This window comes from Ranitomeya imitator, chromosome 1 (genome assembly GCF_032444005.1).
Source record: "Ranitomeya imitator isolate aRanImi1 chromosome 1, aRanImi1.pri, whole genome shotgun sequence".
Taxonomy (NCBI): domain Eukaryota; kingdom Metazoa; phylum Chordata; class Amphibia; order Anura; family Dendrobatidae; genus Ranitomeya; species Ranitomeya imitator.
The window spans coordinates 333,453,979-333,477,115 of NC_091282.1; the positions used below are offsets into that span (position 1 = coordinate 333,453,979).

General features: G+C 40.7%; 1 protein-coding gene across 5 annotated transcripts in view; it reads left to right on the forward strand.

Moving 5' to 3' along the window:
* The window catches only part of GIT2 (GIT ArfGAP 2), a 103,172-nt gene that overhangs the window by 68,682 nt on the left and 11,353 nt on the right, over positions 1 to 23,137 (forward strand). For 2 of the 5 annotated variants that reach the window (XM_069759293.1, XM_069759267.1), the window contains exons 15-18: positions 11,329 to 11,577; positions 12,525 to 12,614; positions 17,025 to 17,107; positions 17,811 to 17,999. In XM_069759293.1, coding sequence (XP_069615394.1) covers positions 11,329 to 11,577; positions 12,525 to 12,614; positions 17,025 to 17,107; positions 17,811 to 17,999 — 611 coding nt within the window. Of the gene's footprint in view, positions 1 to 7,492; positions 8,012 to 11,328; positions 11,578 to 12,524; positions 12,615 to 17,024; positions 17,108 to 17,810; positions 18,000 to 23,137 lie in introns of those variants that run through there. The other 3 variants (XM_069759275.1, XM_069759283.1, XM_069759304.1) reach the window with 3 other exon arrangements.

The window sequence follows — 23,137 nt, forward strand, 5'->3', positions numbered from 1 at the left end:
TATAACTCATATTCTCCATTCCCCATTCTGAAACCAGTGAATCCGCACAGTGCGTGCACTGGGGGGATTCATAAGTCTGCAGTCACACAGACTGACTGCGGACAACCCCTTTAATGCTTATGTCCCCTTTTGTGGCTCCCTTGTAATAATATAATTTTTCTTTATAGCACTATTCAGTAGTAATAACAATTTTTGTTCTGATAAAATAGTAATGCCCCCTCCCCAGTGGCAACAATACAGTAGTAATATACACCATTTCTGCCCCTATACAATAATAGCGTCCATCTTTTACTTCTTAATACAATTGGATCATACCTTATTGTGGCTCCATAAATGATGTATGGCCCACAATGGAGAATATTATTAATCACCCCCATGTTGGAGTAAGTGTCTCCTATTGTGGCCCACATACAGTAATAATGTTCCCCTATTGGGGTTATACAGTATTTGTGGTCCCCACTTTCTACCGTAAACCAATAATGTATGTTCCTTATTCTGGCCCCATTCATTAATTGCCCCCATCCTGGCCGATTTCATTAGTAATTTCTCCATCCTGTCCCCATTCTTTATTAATGTCCCAATCCTGGCCTGTTTCATTACTAATTTGTCAGTTCTGGCCCCCTGCCTGCAGTAGTCAGCCATCTTGTAATAATGTCCCCCATCCTGTCCCCTTTGTTTAATATTGTCCTCTGTCCGGGCACTCTTTTCGAACACATTTAAAAAAACCAAACCCTAAAACAATTCTTACCCCTTCCCGATCACACGATGTGTGATGTCCTCTACTCCATAGCTCCATAGCCGGCACAAAGAAGTGGGTTTGGCATTTGGCACTGACGTCATGCGCCGCCTAGACGAACATGTCTACGTTGGTTTCTGGCCTCCTAATGACTGGTGTGCAGGGAGCTGGTGGTTCTCTGCACTGCAATAAATTTTGGCTAAATGTGCGTCTTGTGGGCCGCCTGAATCCACAGGCGCAGTCACACCCTCTGCGATCGCAATCGTTCCGCCCTTTCTTGTAGTGGATGGTCAGAAGGTCAGCACAGCAGGAAGGAGCCTTATTACTATATCAGGGCTCATTAAACATATATACAATTATCAACATTCTCCCAGTCAGTGTGTCAGTAACAAAAAAAAAATGCTACATGAGGATTAAAAGAAACATGATCCATCTGCATCTATGTTAGAGATGTCAGTCAGAATAAATGTCAATTATACACAGGTTAAGCTTTGATACGTCTCACTGTAGAGACATTTCATTCAGTAAGATGGATGAAGGTTTAACCTGTGTGCAACTGACATGTATTTTGACTAAGCATGTCAAGCAACATAGATGCAGATTGATCCTGTCTCTGGTTACTGGAAGATAAACATGGCACCTCAAAGAATTGTTGCTCTACATAAAGATTGTCTAGGGGTACCGTCACACAGTGGCATTTTGATCTCTACAACGGTACGATCCGTGACGTTCCAGCGATATCCTTACGATCACTACATACTTACCTTCAGCTGTCTGTCCCCGGCGCTGTGCTTCTCTGCACTCCTCCTGTATCCTGTGTCAGCGCCAGCCAGCCGGAAAGCACAGCGGTGACGTCACCGCTCTGCTTTCCGGCCGCTGTGCTCACAGTCAGTGCAGGAAAGCAGAGCGCCGGGGACAGACAGCTGAAGGTAAGTATGTACTGTTTGTTTTTTTTTACTTTTACGATGGTAACCAGGGTAAGCATCGGGTTACTAAGCGCGGCCCGGCGCTTAGTAACCCGATGTTTACCCTGGTTACCAGGGGACTTCGGGATCGTTGGTCGCTGGAGAGCTGTCTGTGTGACAGCTCTCCAGCGACCAAACAGCGATGCTGCAGCGATCGACATCGTTGTCGTATCGCTGCAGCGTCGTTTCAGTGTGACGGTACCCTAAGATATAAGAAGATTGCCAGCACCCTGAAACCAAGCTGCAGATGATACAGAGGTTTAACAAGACCAGTTATACTCAGAATTGGCCTCATCGTGGTCGATAAAAGAAGTTGAGTGCACGTGCTCTGCGTCATATCCAGAGGGTGTCTTTTCAAAAAAGGTTAAAGGGGTGGGGGGGTTAGCTTCTCGGGTTCAGTCCATACGCCGCATGCTCCATCAAATTGTTCTGCATGCCTGTCAGCCCAGAAGGAAGCCTCTTGTAAAGATGATGTACAAGAAAGACAGCAAACGGTTTGCTGAAGACAGACTCTGATGAGACCAAGATAAATTTATTTGATTGAAATGGTGTCAAGCATGTGTGGTGGCAACCAGGTGAGGAGCACAAATACAAGTGTGTTTTGCCTGTATGTCAAACATGGTGCAGGGAGTTTTGTGGTTTGGGGCAGCATAAGTGCTCCCGCCTGTGATGAGCTACCATGAATGAGGGAACCGTGAATGCCAACATGTACTGTGACATACTGAAGCAAAGCATGATCCCCCTCCCATCAGAAACTGGGCCGCAAGGCAGTATTCCAACATAACACCCTAAACACACTTCCAAGATGGCCACTGCCTTATTAAAGAAACTGAGGGTAAAGGTGCTGGACTGGCCAAGCATGTCTCCAGACCTAAACCCTGTTGGGCATCCTTAAGCAGAATGTGGAGGAACATAAGGTCTCTCTTTCACACTTCCGTCTTCTGCTATGCGTCGTTGTGCAGTAAAATGACGTATAGACGGACATTCTGAAAATAGTGAGAAAGAGAGAGAAACTTTTTCCCGGATTTGAAATCCTTCCGGGCATGCTCATAGGGGTAAAACGTGATACGTCGCTGGATTCCTGTGTGTGACGGTCAGCGACGGATCATGCGTCCAAAGGCTTCCATTATAGCCGAAGACGGGCAGCGCAGGATGCCTCCCTGACCGATTTTTTTCCGACGTGCGTAAAAAATGTTTCTCTGAACGTTTTCTCTGCACGACAGACTGCTATTTTCCGACGGATCCAGTGGCCTAAGTCCTCTTTCACACTTCCGTCTTTCAGCTCCCATCACTATCCGTCGATTTTTGAGAATGCAGGATCCTGCAAAAAAATTTGATATATCCTTGACAAAGGATAACACATCCAAAACGTTGCCACGCCGTTCAGGCATTAAAGTCCACTTTTTTCAATTATTCTGTGCTGCTTTTCCTTTTTTTTTTTTTGAATATATATATATATATATATATATATATATATATATATATATATATATATATATATATATATATATATATATATATATATATATATATATATATATATATATATATATATATATATATAAATAAATATGACTTGTATTAGAGACGGATTGTGATGGATGGCCATCCGTCGTGCACTCGATCCTGTGTAAAAAAAAACAAAAAAAAAACGGACCGTCGGGCAGAGAAAACGTTCAGAGGAATTTTTTTTCTGCACGTCGGAAAATTGGTCAGCTACGCATCCTGCGCTGCCCGTCACTGGCTACAATGGAAGCCTATGGGCTCAGGATCTGTCGCTGACTGTGAAAAGCAAGAATCCAGAGACGGGTCCCGCCTTTTCAAACTGAGCATGCGTGGAAGAATTTTCTCTCGCTTGCTCTCTTTCTCTTTTTACTATTGATGCTGCCTATGCAGCATCAATAGTAACAAGATATAATGTGAAAAATAATAAAATAATAATAAAAAAAATAAATGCAATATTCTCACCCACCGGCATCCCACGTAGCATCACCGATGCTCCCAGCAGCTAGTGTTCCTAGTAATACATTGCGAAATCTCGCGAGAAGTCGCAATGTATTACTAGGAACGCTAGCTGCTAGGAGCATCGCTACGCGGGAACGCCGGTAGGTGAGAACACTGCGATTATTTTTTTTTTTTAACCTGGTTTGTGTTGTGTATGCGTTTTCGCAGCGGAGAACCGCTGCGAAGACGCATACACAACAGGTGCACATAGCCTCGACGGGTCCGTCAGAAAGACGGGCCCAGTGCACACGTTTTCCACAATCTGCACAGGATCCGTCATTTCAACGTCTTGACGGATCCTGCTCAGATTTGGAAAACGGATGTGTGAAAGAAGCCTTACATCCACCAGCTCCGTGATGTTGTCATGGAGAAGTGTAAGTGGATTCCAGTGGCAACCTGTGAAGCTCTAGTGAACTCCATACCCAAGAAAGTTAAGGTAATGCTTGAAAATAATGGTGGCCACATAAAATATTCACAATTTGTGCACAATTTGGCAATTTTCACTTAGGGGTGTACTCACTTTTGTTGCCATTGGTTTAGACATTAATGGTTGTATGTTGAGTTATTTAGAGAGTACACCAAAGTTACACTGTTATACAAGCTGTACACTGACTACTTTACATTGTATGAAAGTGTCATATCTTCAGTGTTGTCCTATGAAAAGTTAGAATAAAAAGTTTACAAAAATGTGAGGTGTGTACTCACTTTTGGGATGTATTGTATAGTGCAGCCCTTGGCTGTGTTTCACTGGAGTACCAAGATAGCAATTATTTGGGCCTTCAGAAAGACCTCTGCTGCCATGGCAATCCATCAGCACCCCACGTTTGTATCGGATGGAGGATGACTGGTTCTCAAAATGACGTGCCACCCGGATCATAGCTCTTAAATGTTGCTGTGAGATTTTGATAGTGGTATTTAACAGAGATCAGAGCTGCTTTTTAGTAGCAGATGCTGGCTGTACTACACAGTCAGCAATCGCCATGTGTGGCATGGGCTTAGCTCCCGAACCCGCTTCATAGTCCCTCACTTTTCATGTGATGTACATGTTTGTGATACTTCAGGAAGGGCTTAAAGCATAGAATGTACTTTAATTTTTTTTTTATTATTATTATTATTGTATAATTTTTTTTCTCTTTTTAAATGGTTGTAGATTTATGGGCTTTTTTTTCTATTTAATGGATCCAAAATTATTTGCTGAATATTCCCCATTCTTTTCTTCAGTTACAGTGCAGTATCCAAAGCAAAATAACACAATTTTCTTTTGTAAGATTCCACACGATACCATGAAAGCTATGTACGCTGTGTGATGGCTTGGTGTACCTTGGAGGTTATACAGACTTTTATGATGTCCATGTGCATAAAACCAAAGAATGAAATGCCTACAACTATCACCCCTAGAATTCTAGCTTCCATAGGCTTTTCCCCTGTGATGGCTGCAGGTAGCCAAATCCTTAAATTTTAAAGGGTTGATGACACATTGTCTATTCAGAAGCGCATCTCTGCCCAGACAGCTAACTGCTTGATTGACAGTCTGAACCAGCAGCATCGATGTGCCATTGGCCCGAATTGTGCACTGTTTATGCTGCCTTACCTTTGAACCATCGGAAACAAAGTAGAACTGAAGCTGGCTGGTATCAGGAAAGAATAATGCGCTCCTGTGATCTTGGGCAACTTTAGTGCAGTGGTTACAACATCTATTAGAATGAATTTGTAAGCACTGCGCATCTTCGCCAGTCACATAAGCTACAAGCAGATCAGATCAGTGTCCAATGAGTGAGCAAGATAACCAGAACACAAAGCAGTGCAACAAACTAGGGTAAAGTGAGCAGTGCCTTAGCCCAGCTTTCCCACTGCATAAAACAGAAGAGGGTGAGGCTAAGGGGTAAAAAACATTTTCACTGATGTGCTAAAAGGAACAAGAAGTCAAGTTGAGTAAAGGTGAAGGGAAACAGAAGACTTTGAAAACAAACATGGGGAAGGAGAGGAGATTAGAATTGCACTGCTAATCTACTATGAAAAACCAACAACAAGTCAGTGACTGATGGAAACAGTCACAGACAGATCCAGGCATAATGTAAAAGAATCCAGATGTTTTCTAGCTGTACCCTGTGCTGAGGCTTTGTACAGCAGGACGTCCTGTAACACTAAGCCAAGATCATCATCAAACTTGCAAGGATTCATTTCCACTTTGTGTAATCCGTCCTGCTAGTCTGTACCTTTTTGACACATCCGTCTTCACAGCGGACAAAGTTCCTCACAGGGAAGATATCTAACTTCATAGCAGTTTTTTCCTCAGAGAATTAAAAAAAAAACATTTTAATATTGAAAGTATATTACACTTTTGATTAGTTTCTACGTTGGTAGTCCAGTAAGCAAAAAACAGTAGTAACCTTGTACAGAAATGGAATAGAGAAAAATCTTTTATGAACTCATTAAAAAAAGTAATTTTATCAGCATCTGGTTTTATTTAGTAAAAAAAACAAACAACTTAAATCTGACCTTTCACCAGGTTTAGCAGATATGAGATATGGTCACCACCTTTCAGACCTGATGTACAACATTCTAATATACTACATAGTAACATAGTAACATAGTTAGTAAGGCCGAAAAAAGACATTTGTCCATCCAGTTCAGCCTATATTCCTATTCCTGTATTTGCAAGACAAGAGGAAGACCTTAGATTATACTCACCTGTGGGGTGGTCCGGTCTGAGGGGTGTCGCTGGTCTTTGTCCGGCGCCTCCCTTCTTCTTTCGATACCTTTCTTCTTCTTGCTTCATGTGGATGACTTGTCTCTATGTCATCCTCCCAGTCTTCGCGGCATTGCGTCCTGGCACAGGCGCACTTCTTTCTGCCCAGACGAGGGCAGAGCAAAGTACTTTACTCTGCCCTAGACAGCCGGCGAAACTGTGGATAACGTCAAGACGGGTCATCCAGACAAAGAAAGGAGGACGTCGGCATAGCAAGAAGAAGGGAGGCGCCGGACCAAGACCAGTGGCACTCTGGGCCGCCCCGCAGGGGAGTATAATGAAAGGTCTTTTTCTTGTCGTGCAGGTCCGGTTGGGGGCTTATATACAGCATCATAGACTGTTATATATTAAGCCTGTAAGGTGGTGGCTATATCTCATTGGCTAAATCTGGTGACGGGTTCCCTTTAAAGAAAAAGGTAATGCATCCTATTCAAATGCTATCTGGAGCTTTAAAGAGGTTGTTCAACTTTTGAAGATTTTTTTTCTTTTTCTTACAAGCATGTATTTGGGGCTAAAGATAATTTTTGCTATTGGGTTTCATTTAAAATTTAGCATGGTTTGACTTTCACAGGTTTTTTGTTTTCCTGCACATTCATCTTGATGCGATTTGCAATCATAAATCAGCTGATCAGAAAAAGACTGACAGATTCTCCGGTAATTCATTCTGCAGCCAGCAATAGACAGTGACTCACAGGCTGTAAAAGGCAAACGGTGCAACATTTTAATGAAACCCAGTTGCAAAAAAAATAACTTTTTATCTTCATATGAATGCATTTAAAAAAAATTGTGACCCAAGGTGACAACCCCTTTTAATGACGGCTCTCCTTGTAAGCTACATTTTATGGGAAAAGTTGTCAATCACTCAGTGGTTGGAGGAAGCAGGGTCTTCACTCCTTTGTTGAGTCCTTATGTCAGTAAATTCACGCAAAAAGCGTTTTAAATGCTACGAGATGGGTTAGCATCTGTGATGTATATGCGAATGTTCAGCCACACACCATGATTGTACTGGGAGCATGATCTGTATCTGATCTTTCACAGTTACTGGCAACAGAGACTAAGTGAAGAAGATGAGCCGCTATTCCTGATGGCCAAATAATCTGCAATGGATGAGTCTTATCTAATTATTAAATGGTGGCTCCATTTGGGAAAAGTAAGACTGATCGTTCACAAAATCGTGTATAGAGCCTGGAATTAGTACCAAAAGTTCTCATTTATTACAGTTTTATTTGGATGGAAGAAGAAATGTCAAAGAAACTAATATAAACCTGTTGTCTCTTTAAAAAAAACAAGGAAACGGCAGATTTTATCCAATTCAGCATTGTCCTGAATGTTTTCATTTGCCTATAACCATGTTTTACCTGGAAATATTTTTGAAGATGCCGCATTGAAAGGCACAAGCGGACGATGCTGGCTAATATCACGTGCCGTTTCTATGCAATCCCCGGAAGCCTGCCGGACTTTAGTTATTGACCTTTGTGCATGTAAAATGTTTACACTAAGCGCTTCAAGTATTCCATTATACTCGTCAATGATCATCAAATATACATGCAAAAATGCTAGATTTTAAGCCTACAGTTATTTTCCTGCTGCTGTTGGGTAACAAATGCAAATTTCCAATTTTTCTCTCCACAAATGTACAGGGTGGGCCATTTATATGGATACACCTGGGTCTGCCATTTATAAAGTGGTGTCCAAAATGGCCGCCATGGTCACCACCCATCTTGAAAAGTTTTCCCACTCCCATTTACTAATGTGCCACAAACAGGAAGTTGATATCACCAACCATTCCCATTTTATTTAGGTGTATCCATATACATGGCCCTCCCAGGTGTATCCATATACATGGCCCTCCCAGGTGTATCCATATACATGGCCCACCCTGTAGATGTAAAAGATATTTCCCAGCCAAACAAATTAGTAAGGGACTGTTATGTTTGAGCCTCCTTTTAAAATGTTTAGATTGGGTCTATTTCCTGAGTTCCTATGTAAATGTGAAAATACCCTACTCCCATGTCTTCCATAAACTTCTCCATAACTTTTTTGAGTGAGCAGGTTCTTCATGGTGGGATGCCCTCACTTTCCTGCTTTCTCACGCATCCCACAGTACGGTGTACAGCACTCCCCATTATAGCTGCTGCTGTAATCTTTTATTCTCCCTCTTCTCATCTACCAATCACTATATTATGGCAAACCAATTTATATTGGTGTGTTGGATGGGGGTTGAGTAGCTTTTTACAGTGAAATAGAGCCGACCACGGGCACTGACAAACCGCTGGAAAGTAAGATGCCACTTTCCATCTAATAACAGATATTACAAAGTTCTGGTTGTCAAAGTTGACAGTTTTTACTCTTGTTGTTATTCCCGTTGCTTCACTGAGTAATCCCTTTTTTAATTTTTTTTTTAATTTACCATACAAATCCAGAGATATGGGCCTTATTTAGTGCCAATTTTTATTGTCTTAACAAGATAATTATGCAAAGCGGCTTAAAGACATGCCCCCGAGGAATCCTGTGACCCATGTCCCCCTGTAAAGACATTTAAAAATTAGCACCAAATGCAAAGGCCCATATCTCTGGAAGATCTTTTGGACCTGATATAAGTACTTTGAAAATTCATGTCAGAATGCCTGTATAATCCTGGTATTAAGATGGGCAGCTGTGAAATGAAACCATTCATAAGTCCAAATGTGCTTAGCTTCAACCCACATAGTCAGCAGGAGCTGTCTCTCAGAATAGGTGGGCAGAGTCTGACCTTCCAAAAATGATTACGGTATATAGGTATTATAACATGAATTATCAAAGTAAGTACACTAGCAAAATCAGATCTAAGATCTCTATAATAATAATTATAGACATTTACCCTATAGCCACAATCCATATTTAATGGCCTGCTAGTACCACTACAGCAAGGTCACCAAGAAAAATCCGTGCAAGTCAATAAAAAAAAATATATATAACTATGCAAGACTGGCCGTCACTTCCAAACAGAAATCAGGTGTGTACAGATGCTTACTAAGAGTATTCGTCCCCATACATAGCTAACAAAATAAAGTAACACTCGTACCTCTATAGCATTTAAACATGAAATATGACATTTCAGTTGTATTACTGCGCTAGAAATATCCTACAGCATTGTATATGTTTTTTTTACCTGCCTTTCATGGGTTTACCTTGGTGTTCTTTAAATTATGTAATGTATGCAAAAATACTCTGATTTGTAAAAGGCCGTTAGTTAAAGAAGTTGTCCACTCCATTTTCATTGATGACCTATTTTTAGGATAGGTCATCAATGTCTGATCGGGGTCCGGCACCCAGCACCCCATTGATCTGCTGTTCTCGGCGATGGCTGTTACTGCTAGTTTGTAGATCTGCTCCATCTTTTGATAGTGGCTGTGGCAGGGTACCGCACATCCGCCTCCTATTGATATGAATGGTAGGTGGATGTGTAGTCCCCCGCAGCAGCCACTATCAGAAGACGGACAGCCCACCAGTCGAGCCGTTCCGGACACCGATAACAGCTGGTATGCAGCTATGCCGGGCGTCGGACCCCGACTGATCAGACATTGCTGATCTATCCTAAGGATAAATCATCAGTGAAAAAGTAGTGGACAACCGCTTTAACCTTTTATATTGGTCTCCCCTCAGGAGATCTAAAATTTCACAAGTATCGTATAAACCACAATTCTCTTTCACACATATTGTCGGTAAACCTATTGCCAGAGGGTGGTATCGCCACACTTACCTTTCACCTTTTAGGCTGGCAGATGTTTTTAAACCAAAGGTATAAGTGGTTTCCAAAGAACTGGGAAATAAAAGGAATGACTTCTTCATCAATTTCTTCTATGGCTTATAAATCCCCCCTATATGATAGTAAAAATCCCCTGAACTACTGCCACCACCACATAGTCCAGGCATAGTGGCCATTTTCTTTTGGCTTATTGAAATTTTAATCTTAAATGTGTATATATTAGTAGATAATTACAACTTTTTTTAAATGTACAAACTGTATACATTTTAATAAAATGTATTTGAAAGTATTTTTTGTCTGCATTCCAGTAAAACAATTCTTTCAATTTGCACCATCTTTTGTTGCTTTGCATGTCTGTGCCATGCTATGCTTTTAGATTAACCGCTATAGTGCCATGATTTCATGTGATTTCAGTCAAAATTCACATAGCGCAATGTATGCATTTTCATTAAACATGCTTTACTTAAAACACAAGACTGGGGATATACTTTTTGGCTGGCTACTTAAAGGGAATGAGGGTTTTTATTACCCATCCGAGGGCTGCATAATTTAGAAGAGACCCTGATTCCAGTGATGTGTCACTTACTGGGCTGCTTGCTGCAGTTTCGATAAAATGAGTGTTTCATCTGCTGCAGATCTACCAGTGCTCTGAATGCCGAGCCCTGTATAACCCCATCTACACTGCTGACGGCTTTCTGCATATGCAGCGTACACACAAAGTTGGTCATCATTGATGAGGCGGAGTTATACATACAGAGGACTACATGGCAACCGGTTTATTAATTCTTTGGTCATAATCTCCTGCTGGGAAAAAAGGGATTTTTAGGAAAACTACAGCAAGCAGCCTAGTAAGTGACACATCGCTGGAATCGGGGTCTCTGCTGATTTTAGAATAGGTGTCAGAACCCTGGTGCCAAATACATAGTAGAGGTTATTCTAATGTGTAAGATATTTGTACTTTTAAGCAAAACCGGATCAGTTTCCGTCCGTGAAAGTGAGGAGTTAGTGCTGAGAAGTCCAGCCATGCTTACTACTAGTGTCTACTGCGCGAGAGCTTTTTGTTTTTCACCCTTTTGCCCTGCAACCTCATTTCAAAGCAAAGTCCCACTACTAAACTTTCTTTCAGCTCCAAACCCTACAATGTGAGAACACCAACCTGAGGAGACAGGCCACAAACCACCTATATCAGGTCCCGCCTGGGTCCGAGTACCCCGACCTCGCCAACCCACCTGCACTAAAGAGGCGGCCTTCAGGACGAGGTAGCAGGCCCATGTCTATGTATGAGACGGGATCTGCCCAGAAGCCCTACCTCCCAATGGGAGAAGTCACTTACCCAGAAGAAAGCATGAAAAGACTCCAACCTTTCCCACCACATGTAAGTAAGATCAGTGCTCCTCTTGCTCTGCATGCCTCTCCTTTCTGTGCAAGTGACCTCATACGTGTCTCTGTGGATTATAGTTCTTTACGTCAAGCTTTATATTATAATTATGTCGCCGTTCAGATGCAAAACAGCTGAGCTACAGATGCGCAGAGACGATGCTCCTTATAACGTGCTCGTTGATGTTGTATACCCAGATGTACCTCCCATTTTTCTTCAAAAACTGGCGCTTTTTGGTATAAATAGGGTTAACTCAGAGGAAGTTCTTTTTAAACTTGTGTATTGAGGCTCTGTATGTTGGGAAACTCCTTACTATACTTATATAAAGTCAGTAACCCCATCCCCCTCGTTGGCCATATACTGCCTGTCTACTCAAGTCTGGATTTTTTTCTTTCTGTATTTTGTGCCAAGTACCTTTCTACATAATATTGGTGTAAATAAAGACACAATTTTATTCTTTCACTTCATGCAATGCTTTTTATGGCCAATAAAGAATAGTTGATAGATATATATATATATATATATATATATATATATATATATATATATATATATATATATATATATATATATATATATATATATATATATATATAATGTGAAAATATGCAGAGCTAAAAAAACAAATTTTTTCCATTGACTTCTATCAGTGGCTTTGTCACCAAGTCTATTAAAAATGTGTGATTAATTAAATACTTAATGATACATCCTCCACTGTCTGTCTAATTTAGCAGATTTTCCTTTTCAGATTCCCGTGAAATGGTGTCCATAATACATTTTAACTAAGAAAATGCTGAAAACTTTTTTACACTTATTTCCTGCCACGGTTTTTTGTTTTTGCTTCTTCTTTTTTCTTATAATTTATGTTTAGTTACACTCCATACAAATACATTGTTTATTTATTTATTTTTGGGTATCTCGAGTGTTTTTCTTTTTCCCTTCAGATCGGGAGGAGTGCATATGTGACCTCCTCTTCATCCCTGCCTTCCTTCCCCTCTACGCTTTCCTGGTCAAGAGATGAAAGCACACGAAGGGTTAAGTACCTTCTAAGTTAGCTCTGCTCAATGGAGACCTTACTTTCTCCATGAGAGCTCCACATCTCTCCCTTTACCATTTTTTCCCCTTTTGCTAACAGTCCTTTCTCTGCATGAAGCAACAATGCCTCATTGTAACATCATTCACCTCTTCCCATACAGATCACAACCATTTAATGCTACCGGCACGATGCTCTATATAATTAATCCTCCCACCGGAAGGTCTTGTATTCACTCACTTGCAAGATTTGTCACACTGAAATTTGTAATTGTAGTTCAGCCCTCAGTTTTTTGTTTTATATGATGTTTTAATCACAACTTTCAATTGCAGTTTTGTTTTTTTTGTTTTTTTTATTAAAGGTCCTCTTCCCATTTAACCTTTCACTGTGCTGATGCGTAGGCCAGCAATAAGACATTGATGACCTATTTTAAGAGGTCATTTTGCCAATTTTTTCATGTTGAACTGGACTTAAGATGTAATGGTGGCTGCTGAGCAGAATAAAAATGTTTTTTTTTTTTAATACTTCTCCGTTGAGGAGATATTGGCAATCAAACATCTGACACCTACGGAGTTACCTTTAGTTTAGATAGTTTTCAATGGGGTGTGTACTTATCTTCAGCGCTTCCTTAGGCTGCACACTCAGCTGGAATGTCCTGTGGATTCTGGTCATGTGATCCAGATGACATAATCACCGGACCTTCTGCACTTCTATATCGCTGCCTGCTTATGATTGGTCAGCCTCATACAGGAGACAAGTACACACCCCCAGTGAAAACTTTCTTAACTAACTCATTAGGTGCCAAGTACTTGATTGCTGATATCTGTGCAACGGAAAGGCAAAATTAAGAAAAAAAAAACAATAAAACTTATTCCGCTCTGCAGCCACTTTACATGATATATCTAGTTCAACATGAAAAAAATTGGTGAAAGGTCCTCTTTAATGTATGAAAAGATATCTTGTGTAAGTGCTCATGCACCCTATGGTATGACAAGAATAATGCATTCATGTGGGACCCTGCTGTGTCTTGTTTGCCTCCTATATAATGTAAAAAACAAACTAGTGGTATGTTCCATAAGATGCTATAATATTCTCATAATAGAGCGTTTTGTGGGGCTACTACGTGACTTACAGCTGTGTACATTATGGAACTGCCATGTGCATTAAGGTGCTTTCATATTGCGTTTTGCCACCCATTTGTTGGCCTAAGGTACAGGGGTTGCCATCTGACTGACTTGTGGATAGTCTTCTATTACATACAGGTAAGTTTTTCTACCAAGCAAACAGGAAAAAATGTATCGATTAGATAAATAAAACCATTGATTCTAAGGGAGAATACGTTGTTACCTATAGCAAGTTATGGTACATGGTAATATATATTGTTTGGGCCAATCTGGTATGGAAACTCTATATGCCTAGGCGTAGAATTGGAGGAATATACCCTAGACATATATTGGTCCAGTAAGGGCTCTATGAAAGACCTATTAAGACACTATACAAAGTGGAGCTTTAATACAGCCATGTGCATTAACCTTTAGGGTAGCCACAAACACAGGTCACACAAATCTCAGTATCTAGGTGGTTGATCTGTGTGGAATGTGAATATAGTGGCTGGAGAAAACTCTGTTGTCTATCACAATCACAGAAAAGCTTTCATGTAACCAGAACTGGTTAGAACTGAAAGCTGAGCTCTCATTGGGCAGCAAATAACATTTTTTTGATAACTCTGTCCTGTCATTTCAACTAGTTTTTCATCATATCCAATATTTCTAATCGCAGTCAGTGATTTTCAGACCAAAATCTTAAATCATGACAATTTCTGGCAGATGAGATTGGTAAGCTTCTGGTTCAAAATTAGGCTAAAATTTGTAGAACTGACTGAAAAGATTTCTTAAACTAATCACATACAGTTTTTTTATTTAATTTTTTTTACCTCCTGAAGGTAGATATTAAAAGAATGTGTTCTTCTCTAATGTCCTAGCAAACTTCAACCAGCTGTTTTTATTATGACCTCTAGCAAAACTTGGTGCATATTCCTAACGTAGGGCCTTAAGTAGAGATCAGTGGATCAGGCTAAATTTGAAATCACGTGTTCTTTAGACTGTGATGGACTCTACTGACTTTAAAGGGAATCTGTTATGTCCCTAAACGCTGTTAATCTGCAGGTTAATAACATTCTAAAGCTGTGCAGTCACCTCGCTAAAAGCACGGCTACTGGAAGAAAACTAACTTCATTCCTCCTGGCAGCCGCCGGCTTTCAGTCATAGAGGTGTAGCTTCAGTCTCTGCTAAATACACAGTGAGCAGCAGTTGTAAGCAGGCCCTGGCACATGTGCTGCATAGACAGCTGTTAGTCAATCCGTGCAGAACCGACTGTCAGTCAATGTACCGAGGCCTGATCCATCCTTCGCTCACTGTGTACTGAGGCTGCACCTCTGACTGAAATCCGGAGGCTTCCTGGAGGAATAAAGTTAATTTCCTCCCAGTAGCCACAAACGTTTATAACACTATTAACCTTGAGCTTAATAATAAGAGATTACAGAGAAACACATAGTTCAACATGTACAGGAGGAGTCTATAAATTAACCCTATATCTTCAGCATGATAGCGTTTTGGGGACACTACAGGTTCCCTTTAATGAGGTATCTCATAATGAAAACTCAGATTGAACCGTAAAATGCAGGCTCCAAGAGAGCAGCCATTTTCCAGATATTATTGATTAAACTATGACCTTGTGGACTAGAGTTTTGGAGAACAATGTGTTGAGATAGAAAAGAGAACTTTAACGTAATTTGAAAATTCTGCTTAAAATGAATATAATGTTGAAACATCGAATATAGCTTTTCATCTATCAAAAATCTAAACCAGCATAACATACACATTCTAATGAACTAGTGCTTTATTACTGGTTTCATGATTTTTGCAAAACTTAGCGTCTTAAGCAACCCTATGCCTTTCTTATGCTAAGTCTGAAATGGTGCCATAATCACTATAGAGTGATTACGTCACTGTGATTGGAAGTACAGACCTGTTTATAAACTGTTTTATTTGATGACACAAATGCCTAATTTTGTTGGTAGAATATGTTCACAGCACATGTGCAATTTTCTCATTGACAGCAGCTGAATGTTGCTGCTGATAACACACAGTTTTTTGGTTCATATGAAGTATGGAGACAGTATGAAATCCATTCTGGATTCTGGGCTAAAATTGAAAAGGTTAAAAAAAAAAGCTGTGACAATTTATTAATGCCAAATCTAAATGCAACAGTTATCTATTAGCCAAAAAAAAGTGATATGTACAAGTGGTGCATTTTCAAACGATGTATATCCAGTTTGCCAGTAATTATCTAAAGGGGTATTCTCACATAACGAAATTGGTATATTTAGGTAGACCGCATGAAAATAAGCACGTTTACTATTGACTTACTTTCTTGCATTCTCCTGCTATGAAAGCTTTTATCTTACATAGTGTGCAGCTTTTTGACAAGGAAATCGACCACCAGAGTCTCATGGAGTCTACACAGTTTATACCGTATGTTTCAGGCAGAGGAGTTTGCTGCTGGGATAGCAGTCACTTCTCTCCAGCCTATTGATTTCTATACATCAGTTAACTAGTCACCGCACAGCCCATCTCTTCTGACCTGTTATTCCTGCAAAATCACCAGGCTTTCACCATCTGCAGTTTCCAGAGAAAATATCCTAATCTCTACTCTAACTTTGCCAGTCATGTTCTTGTTCAAATGCTCTGTTATCTTTACATGCAAATATATTGATAAATGTGTACACTACAGAGAATTCACTGACAGACTATTAATATGTCACAATAACAGGAGCAACTTCTGATCAGAACTGGCAATCAAGGCAGAATTCCGGCCCCCAGCAACAAGGATGCGAAGACACAACATGAGAATAATTCTTCAAAGGGGTTGTCAGGCCTTGGGAGAGAAGTCTGCAATTACCCTGTGACTGCAAACTTCTGAATCCTCCATGTGTAATCACCGCACGATGTCAGTATTCTCCAATATTGCTGGTGAGACTGGACGGTCATTTGATTGCAGGTATGCAATTTGTACACTTCCGGCCACAATCCGACTAGATGGGTTTGTCCTCTCTCTTTGCAAGTGAATTAAGCAAAGTGGAGCATGTCTAGTCGGAATATGGCTGGAAGTATGCAAATCGCACACGTCATACCGGAGAAACGGACAGTGTATGCAAGCTACATAGGCAGGTTTCAGAAGTGTGCAGAAACCTAAAAGGAATACAGGCTTTTATCAAAAGACCGGACAACCCCTTTAATGACCACATGACTGCTCAATTAATAATTTTGGTGCCCAATAGCATAGTGCTGGCTTTTTTTTGAACAAGCATTATAATCTATAAATATGTAAAGTATCTGCTCACTCACTTTAGGGGTCAAAAGTAGAAAAGCAGACGAGCGTACCAGAAAGCGACTATGATAATACCCTTCATGATGCAGAGCTGGAAGAAACCAGGTAGGTCCAAAATGTATTTTGGATTTGTCTTTTTTTTTGTTTTTGTAAGACTATGCAACTTTGAAGATTTACAGCAGTGAATATAAATTTAAAAAAGAAAGTTTGGTTACAATTATCCCACTGTTTTTGTAGGATATTGATGAGTAGCGTAATGCAGCTGCTGCTCAAGGTAGGCTCCAAAGAAACCCTCTGTATAGTCTGAAAGTGCAGTACGGTATTACGCCACCCTGCGGTCAGATCTGGTTACTTTACTATCAAAGTATATGCAGAAATCACAGCTCACGCTGCTGTATCAAGGGTATTTGAGAGATGGCAGAGGGCACATTTTAGAACATTGTGAGATGGAGAGCGCTCAGGCTTCACAGGGAAAACACACTTTACTCTGCAAAAAAAGGCATCTGGTAGAAAACCGGTCTTAAATATGAGAATCGATAAATCAGTCCGTCCCCCCAGCAAGGCAACGCATTTAGTAATCTAGATCTTTATTATGCGGTTAGAAGCAGCGAATCACTTGCACAGGTTTGCAGACTTTATTTCCAAGCTGCTACGACAGATCTTCAGAACCTCCCTTCTGTAGCACAGGAAGTGAGCAATGTAATTTAGAAATCATTGTGATCCAAAATAAGCTTTTGCCAGACTATACGCGCAATTTGTGTAGCTGAACACTATGTGAAAGCACCCTAAGCCTCATATACCTATGCAGTTCAAGCAGGAAAGGACGGCAGAGAAGCATGCCCTGGCACGGAGAAGGCTCCATTCCTGAAATGGATGACCCTGATGTTGATGCAAGCACCATCCTCCCCAGCACTGAGGACGTCATACGAAAGACTGAACAGATCACCAAAAATATTCAAGAGCTGCTTCGGGCAGCACAAGAAAACAAACATGACAGGTAATTTGGGCTGCATACTGTGGACATCAAGGCAAATGGGTTTTATCAGTCACTGCTTAATGTTGGAGCCTTATTTTAAACAATGATCATATATATTAGTTTGTTTAAAGGGATTCTGTCCGCAGGATTTTACACCCACAACAATTTTATATACACTTTGTCTTTGAAAGGGCTACAAGCACATGTAAATAATGTAGGGCAGGTAAATTCTGTTGACAGATTTCCTTTAAGGGATTATGCCCATCTCCGACACTTAAGGCATATTCACAGGATGTGCCATAAATGTCTGACAGCTATACGACCCACTTCCAGGTCCCCGTCACATACTGCCATTACTGGTGAAGTGGAGTTGCATGGAGCACACTTTCTATTCAGTTATTTGGGAGTATCAAACAATTAGACAGAACTTAGCAAGGCTCGGGCCCCATCTCTAAAAACTAACCTAAGCAAACCTAAGGATGTTAAGGTCTGGACGCACACAATACTAATATCGCCTCCTTTCACTCCAATATTTAGAATTTCCCTTCTTGGGGTAAATATGGTTGTAGAGTATACCCCCCTACCTATCACAGCAGAGCTTCCCCAAACTCCCCACCTATAAGTAGGGTCAGACATCTTCCTGCTGTTGTATTAACCAACTCGCTCCCACCATGCAACCTCCCACTGGCAGGAAGCTGAATATTTCCAGCTGCTTTCTGCATCGTCTCGGATAGTAGCCGATCCAGAAGGAAAAGCGCTGAGGACAGTCGTTATATGATAGACGTTGTGTTCTTCTTGTGACGAGACATAGAGGTCTTAGCCTGTCTCCATGAAACTATACACATGTAGTGATGGCTTTCCAGCTATAGCAATGTAGCAGGTGGAAGCAACATTTAACCCATTGCAAGAAGAGCAAAGAGCAAAAACTGGTCACCAGCTTTGATTTTTTTTTTCTGCAACATGGACACCTGACTGTTAGTAAAGTTCATGAAGACTTGTACTATGAAGTAGAGTATGCTTCTGCCTATTTGGAATCCAAAACAGTATTAATACCACGGATTTTACAAATTCCATATTTTAGTGTCCATATTGATTAAGTGTGATACAGCGAGCAGAGAGAGACAGAGCAAAATATAGCAAATTGAAAAGCTCCAATCATCTGCACCCCCCACACATTTCATTCACAAGTGGAAGGCAGCTACACTGAAGATATGCTGTATATGCACTTGGAACACCAAGAAGGACAAGTAGTGGAATTATCTCAATCACACAATGCTAGACATTTTAGTTGATATGCAAATGATGGAAAAAAAATAGAAGCCCATTTTTTTTTTTAAAACAACTTGGTTTATTCAGTATGGACTATGGGAGCCACATGCAGAAATAGACGCACTTACATGCCTTGGCATGTTATCAATGAGCATATTAATGGCACTTTGGAGAAATGGCCGTATCACTGGTTCTAAGATTGATCCATTCAGTACTAAAAGTGAAATTGGACGTCAAATGCCAAACGTAAGTTGTCACACAGTGTCTACACAAACTATCAGAAGGCTTTCGCACAACATTGGGCTACGAACCACATGTCCAGCTACAGGTTCCATTGACTTCACCCCATCGGTTTTAAAAGCTCTCATGGTGTAGAGCCATATAACTTTGGAGGATGGAATGGAAGTCTAGCCTCTTCAGAGATGAGCCTCGCTTTTGCCATGGATGCAATAATATCAGTAGATTGGTCTGGAGACCAGTTGGGCAATGCTATGAATAGGCCTTCACGAGGGAATATCCTACTCACGGAATTGTGTGGGGTGGCGTAATGTACCATAGCCGGACCCCTCTAATTTTCTTTCCATATACACCAATAGCTTGGCATTACTTTGATTTGATTGCGGAACCAGTAGTAGGGCCATTTCTCCAAGTGTCCCAGAAGCCATTTTTCAACACTGCAACGCCAGGGTACATGTCTCTTGTGCTACTGTTAGCAGCGTGATGGGCTTAAATGTGCTCCCATCAAGCACTTCTGGGACTTAATTGGTCTGCAATTACGAAAGGCGCTGGGATCAGTGGATCTTGATTATTCAGCGTGGCAGACATTCCTCACACAGCCATTAATACAGGCCCTTGCCATCAATGAAGTTAAGTGTGCATATTTCTGCACGTGGTGGTCATACTCGATACTGAATAATTTGAGATGTTCTGAAGTTTTCTATTTTTTCATGATTTTTATATGATTAACATTTCTATCAATCTTGTGATTTTCATAACTCCATTACTTTTCCTTCTTGGGGTTGAAATTTGAATGCTGATTAGTGTATGTATATATTTATTTAGATATCCAGGTATGATTGGAACTTTTCGCTATTCCAGTTTTGTAATGAATAAACCTAAGTGCCATATGGTAGAAATGAATGGTCAGTGCATAAAGTTTTTGCAAAGCATATTCTGATCTTAAGTTATTGGTAGAAGTAAGCAGCGTAGATGAAGATGCTTGATGTAGCCACCTATTTAGTCTGGAAGGCTTATCGTATTTAAAATCATTTTTACCATTAAACAAAAGGTATCGGTTATTTTCTCTTTTTTTCCATCTACTGACTTGCATGTTAAACAGACAATTGTTTGCTCCTAAAGCGAAAATCATAATGGCAAAATGGCATCTCAGCACGTGAAGTCAGCCTTTATGGTAGTAACAAATAAGTAGGCTAGCCTGCCGGTCATGGGAACAGATTTATTCTTCAGTACATAAGCCTTAAAATACTATTCTGTGGCACAATAAGATACATGTAATGTATTTTGTAATTTGACCACAGCTCGGCCAGAGCTACTGAAATCGCAGCAACACATTGGAATTGAAATGATTTCCTATGGTGTCATATTATAACATGCTGCAAAACAGAGTTGCAAACGTGTTGGATTTTCTGTCATTTGTCCCAAGCGATTCATTTGCCATAGGCGTCAATGAAAGTCACACGTGACTCGTCTGCAACTTGGCTGTTTTTATTTACAGCAAAATCAGAGTTCTAAAACCATTTCTCGACATCATGTCAGACAAGTTGCACACATTTTTGTGGCATGACTTTTCTTTGAGTTGCTGTTGGACTGATGAGCCACATTCATACATCTAGGTGGCAGGAGCGTCTACTAAAAAGCTTCATTTGGATATCGTGGCCTAAAAGAAGCGCTAAAATGTTGTATTCCTCCTGTACATCACCTGTATGGTTGTTTTGGGAGCTACTATAGGCTGTAAAGCTCATAGTTCAGCCTTTTGGGAGTAAATGTTTGCTGAAAGTATGACAGACAATAGTTAATCTTTATTTATTTCTCAAAACCATTTCTCTATTGACATTTTGTTTTCTGTCATGTCCTCCGCTTATTCTGACACAGGCCCTTTGAACGTGAAAGTGTGCGCAGGCTGAGGCATAGCCTTGGTTGTTTAAGCACATTGGTTCCTTGGGCAGAGAAAGCCCCACTGCAGCCATTGGCCCTCCAGCAGCCAGACTCTACCTCCTGGTACTCCGGCCTCTGTCCCTGTTTCCCAGGCACAGTGACCTTTCTATTTCTATGTTTTTGCCTGTCTCTCTTTGCTGCAAGCTGTCATGCCTATTGGTGCAAGTAAATAACCCATAATGCTAATTTACCATGTACACTAAATATGAAGAACAACCATCCGGTGTTACTTCTACCTCTGGTCTGAACACTCATCGCATGCCTATATCTGTATTTCCTGCCTCGCCATGGCTACTAATTGCAGGCTTTTCCTATCTGCAATTGTTTTGCTGTATTACAAGCTACATATAGTTAGTGGCCCCATCATTGTTTGGGGTGCAATACAGTTGATAATAAGCAAAAGCTGAGCCATAGAGTGATAGGATAGTCATATTACAATAGCGTGTTATTTGCACATATTTCAAAATTGACTTTTTGGGGCTATGACTTTTATGATGCAGAATGTTCCTCTGATTTTCCCCTTTTAATTCACTCACAAAGAATTAACTGCTACATTCATGCTGCTATTCACTATCATTCTAGAAGTTTTGCGGCTAAAACTTCTGACAATCGGAGCGTTATACGGGAAGCTGAGATATGGCGAGCTTGTTGACTGGCACCTTGAAGGAACCTGCCATGTTGAAATGGTATCTGATCTGCTTGCAGGTGTTATTGAGCTTGAAGAGCTGATCATGATTGATATATATTTTTGAGGGAAAAGTTTCAGTAAATTTGAATTTTCTTCATTGAAGACCTTGAGATTTGTCTCCAAATAAGTCCAGCGAGCGGTCCCACTACATGACTGACAGCTGTCTCTGCACGCTCAGACATACAGGGAAGACTGTCAGTCACTGAGTAGGACCACCCACAAACACCTGGGATTTCAATGAATAAAATTAGTTTTATTGTATCTTTACCAAGAATCTTCTATATGATTATGCTCATCTTTTATTTCTCTGTCCCATGCTGCCCACAGATCAGATTGCATGTACAGTGGGGGGAAAAGGATTGTCCGCCACCAATTGTGCAAGTTCTCCCACTTAAAAAGATGAGAGAGGCCTGTATTTGACATCATAGGTAGACCACAACTATGAGAGTCAAAATGAGAAAACAAATCCAGAAAATCACCTTGTCTGATTTGGCAAGATTTATTTGGCAAGTTATGGTGTAAAACATGCAAGGTTTCTGGCTCTCACAGACCTGTAACTTCTTCTTTAAGCGGCTCCTCTGTCCTCCACTCATTGCCTGTAGTAATGGCACCTGTTTGAACTTATCAGTATAAAAGAAACCAGTCCGCAACCTCAAATAGTCACACTTCAAGCTCCACTATGGTGAAGAACAAAGAGCTGTCGAAGGACACCAGAAAAAAAATTGTAGCCCTGCACCAGGCTGGGAAGACTAAATCTGCAATACGCAAGCAGCTTGGTGTGATGAAATCAACTATGGGAGCAATAATAAGAAAATGGAAGACATACAAGACCACTAATCTCTCTCGATCTGGAGCTCCAAGCAAGATCTCACCCCGTGGGGTCAAAATGATCACAAGAACAGTGAGCAAAAATCCAAGAACCACACGGGAGGACTTAGTGAATTAATTACATAGAGCTGGGACCACCATAACAAAAGCTACCATCAGTAACACACTACGCCTCCAGCGACTCAGATCCTGCAGTCCC